Genomic DNA, 2,894 nt, shown 5'->3' with positions numbered 1-2,894 from the left:
AAAGACAATTTTCAGATGAGGACCTAATTTAAAGGATTGTCTGTATAGAATCAGAAACCAGCCGTACGCGATGCCAATAAGGGCATAAATGGAAACTCCTTAATTAGTAGAGATGGAGACAATTTCCTTGAAAAAGATAGGGCTTTGAACAGTTCTGTTCATACATGGTTCATCACCATACACTAGTACAGTACTACTAATTAACGCAGACATGCATCTACCACGTATGTACGTGATTGCATGAAATTATTCCGTGCAAATAATTAATTAACATAATTATTGGTATTCAATTCAATATTTCTTGAGGGCTTTGAGACGCATCTGAGATTCAGTGGGAACTTTGACGTCAGTTGCCAACCCAATTGCTTGAAGAGCAGTGATTACATACCAAGTCAAGTCGACTTGCCACCATTCCAGACCTTGTCTAGCTGAGTATTCAAATGCATGATGGTTGTTGTGCCACCCTTCTCCAAGTGCGATCCATCCCAACAACCTATTAACCAAAACAAAATAATTAGTAGTCGTTGATTATTAGTCTAAATGTAGGCAGTGGGATCGAATAAATCTATACCAATTGTTCTTTGACAGGTCGCCGGTGTTCCATACTTGTGTTCCCCAGATGTGACCGGCCGAGTTTACTAGCAAAGTGATGTGCAAAACACATACCATCCTCACTCCCTGTAATCATTCATTAATCATAATTATGAGTTGTATTCGATTTTCAACTGTTTCTATCCCCAATAGAATGGCTACGGATTCGAGCCATGTATACACATGGTGAAGTGAGGAATTGCAATTTAGTACGTACCATTCCCCAAATAAAGAAAGGTAGTCCACCTAGGGCATAGAGCAAAGCTCCAGAAACAATTATGTGTAAAACGTATGTACGATGAAGAAGTCTATAGAACCACTGCTTCTTCATATCCTCAACGTTCTTCAATCCTCCATTCTAACAAAACTCATAACATTAATTTCAATTCATATTAAAATGTAATCCTTAATTAATTCCTTCTTACTTTTCGATATCGAGAAGTGCTATCAAAGATCCAACCCATATGACTAAACCAGAAACCCTTCAAGGGGCTGTGAGGGTCTCTCTCTGTGTCTGTAAACTGGTGATGGTATCGGTGCACGCTCACCCATTCTATCGGACTTCCCTGCAAATAAACCATCGAAAATAAACAACAAACATCATTTTTTTCTTTTGTCTAGTAAAAGAACAAAAGAATACTCAAACATCAAAATCACGTATATGTAGTGTCACTTGGTAATCACATACCTGAAGTGATAGAGCCCCGAAATAGGCAAACAAGTACTCGAGCCATTTGGGAAGCCGTAAACTCTTGTGCGCAAGGTGTCTATGGAAACCCAGAGTGACTCCCAAACCAGTGAGAATAGAGAGTGCGGCGGCCACCCAAAAGGCAGCCCATGTGAAATGAAACGGAGCAAACAAACAGAGGCCGTGATGGGCCAGCAAAGTGGCCGCTACAGTTATGTCTGCCAAAGTCCATGATCTCCCCAAAAATTGTACAAAGGGAGTCGTCAAAATAATCACCACAAGGCCTCTCATTTCTGGCTATCAGTTGCTGATCACTTGCTGCACTACAGTCTAGGCCAGGTATATATTCGTAGTCGATGAACTTGATCTGTATGAGAAATAGGTGTTATATGTATATTGTGACATGAACAAGCACAGAATCAATTCATAGATAACACAATTCAATGAACACATATATATATGTCTTGAATAGAAAATAGTTTAATAGAACTAATATACATACCTGAATAAGTATCTATGAAGTCAGCAAAATGAACAATAGCCTTCTGCAGATCTCTAAGTATGAACTCTTTGTTTGTGGGCAAGGACTCTATTTCACGTAGAGAATGCAGGGACTATCTCTTCCTTTATACAGAGTGCTTGAACACTTAGACTCAGTGGCATAGCCAAAAATCTCATTTAGACGGGTCAAATTTTATAAAGAGCTAAAGTCATTTTACCACCCTTAACTTTATACCTAATATCATTTGTGCCCCTAAACTTCTAATATGAATGCTTGTGCCCTTCTACTCTCCAATGTGATTGATTATAGCCAATCCTTAACTAATCGATCAATTTCTTCATATAGTGTTGCCCACTCAAACTAGATTTTGGCCTTCAATCATGCAAGAAACACAACATTTACATGTCCAAAGCTAAAAACTGACCCTAAGTGGACTCTCATCATCATCAATTTATAAATTTGATGAATTAGTTTATTAATGGCTTTGGTTGATCATATTAGAGAGTATAAGGGCATATGTGATCAAATTAGAAGTTTGGGGACACAAATGATTTTAGGTGTAAAGTTCAGGGTGGTAAAATGATTTTAGCTCTTTTATAAACTAACAAATTATACTAATTTTCAGTTATCTTCTAGGAGGGGCAAAGTAAAAGCTAAGGCCTCCGAGGTCTTCAAACCAATCTTGCCAAGCAAAACCTAGGGTTTTGCACATTGGCGGCAGCAAACACATATTCCCTAGACCAAGCATCGGCGAGGCTCCAACGCGAGGGTAGCGAGGTGACGGTACAGTGACGTTGAGAAGGAGGTGGGAGCTGCAATTGGCGACGGAGGGGTGGTTAACATGGTGGTGGTGTTTTGGATTGTCTAGGTGCCAGGTCTTGTTCTTGGTGATCGATGGCGGCTTCATAGCTTTAACGAGGTTGGCGGAGGGTTCTGCATTTATCGAAGGCGGTTGGCAGCGGTGATTGGTCCTTGGTCAGGTCGTAGCGGGTGATTGCTCGGGTGCATTAGAGGAGGACCGGAAACTCAAGTTAGGGTCCAGGTAGAGGTGGGAGGCCGGATTCGCCTGGACCGATTGTCCGGTTGAACCTCAGAGGGGTACTTGAGCGGATC

General features: G+C 40.8%; 1 protein-coding gene across 1 annotated transcript; it reads right to left on the bottom strand.

The window, feature by feature from the left end:
- Positions 1 to 259: 259 nt before the first annotated feature.
- Positions 260 to 1,594, bottom strand: LOC112199486 (palmitoyl-monogalactosyldiacylglycerol delta-7 desaturase, chloroplastic). The gene is made up of 5 exons (XM_024340501.2): positions 1,280 to 1,594; positions 1,017 to 1,157; positions 809 to 949; positions 572 to 678; positions 260 to 493 (listed from the first exon to the last, which is right to left on the bottom strand). The coding sequence occupies exons 1-5, from the start codon at positions 1,568 to 1,570 to the stop codon at positions 292 to 294; spliced, it is 882 nt and encodes a 293-aa protein (XP_024196269.1). The 5' UTR covers positions 1,571 to 1,594; the 3' UTR covers positions 260 to 291.
- Positions 1,595 to 2,894: the final 1,300 nt, after the last annotated feature.

This window comes from Rosa chinensis, chromosome 4 (assembly GCF_002994745.2).
Source record: "Rosa chinensis cultivar Old Blush chromosome 4, RchiOBHm-V2, whole genome shotgun sequence".
Lineage (NCBI taxonomy): Eukaryota > Viridiplantae > Streptophyta > Magnoliopsida > Rosales > Rosaceae > Rosa > Rosa chinensis.
This window is presented reverse-complemented; position numbering and strand designations above follow the sequence as displayed.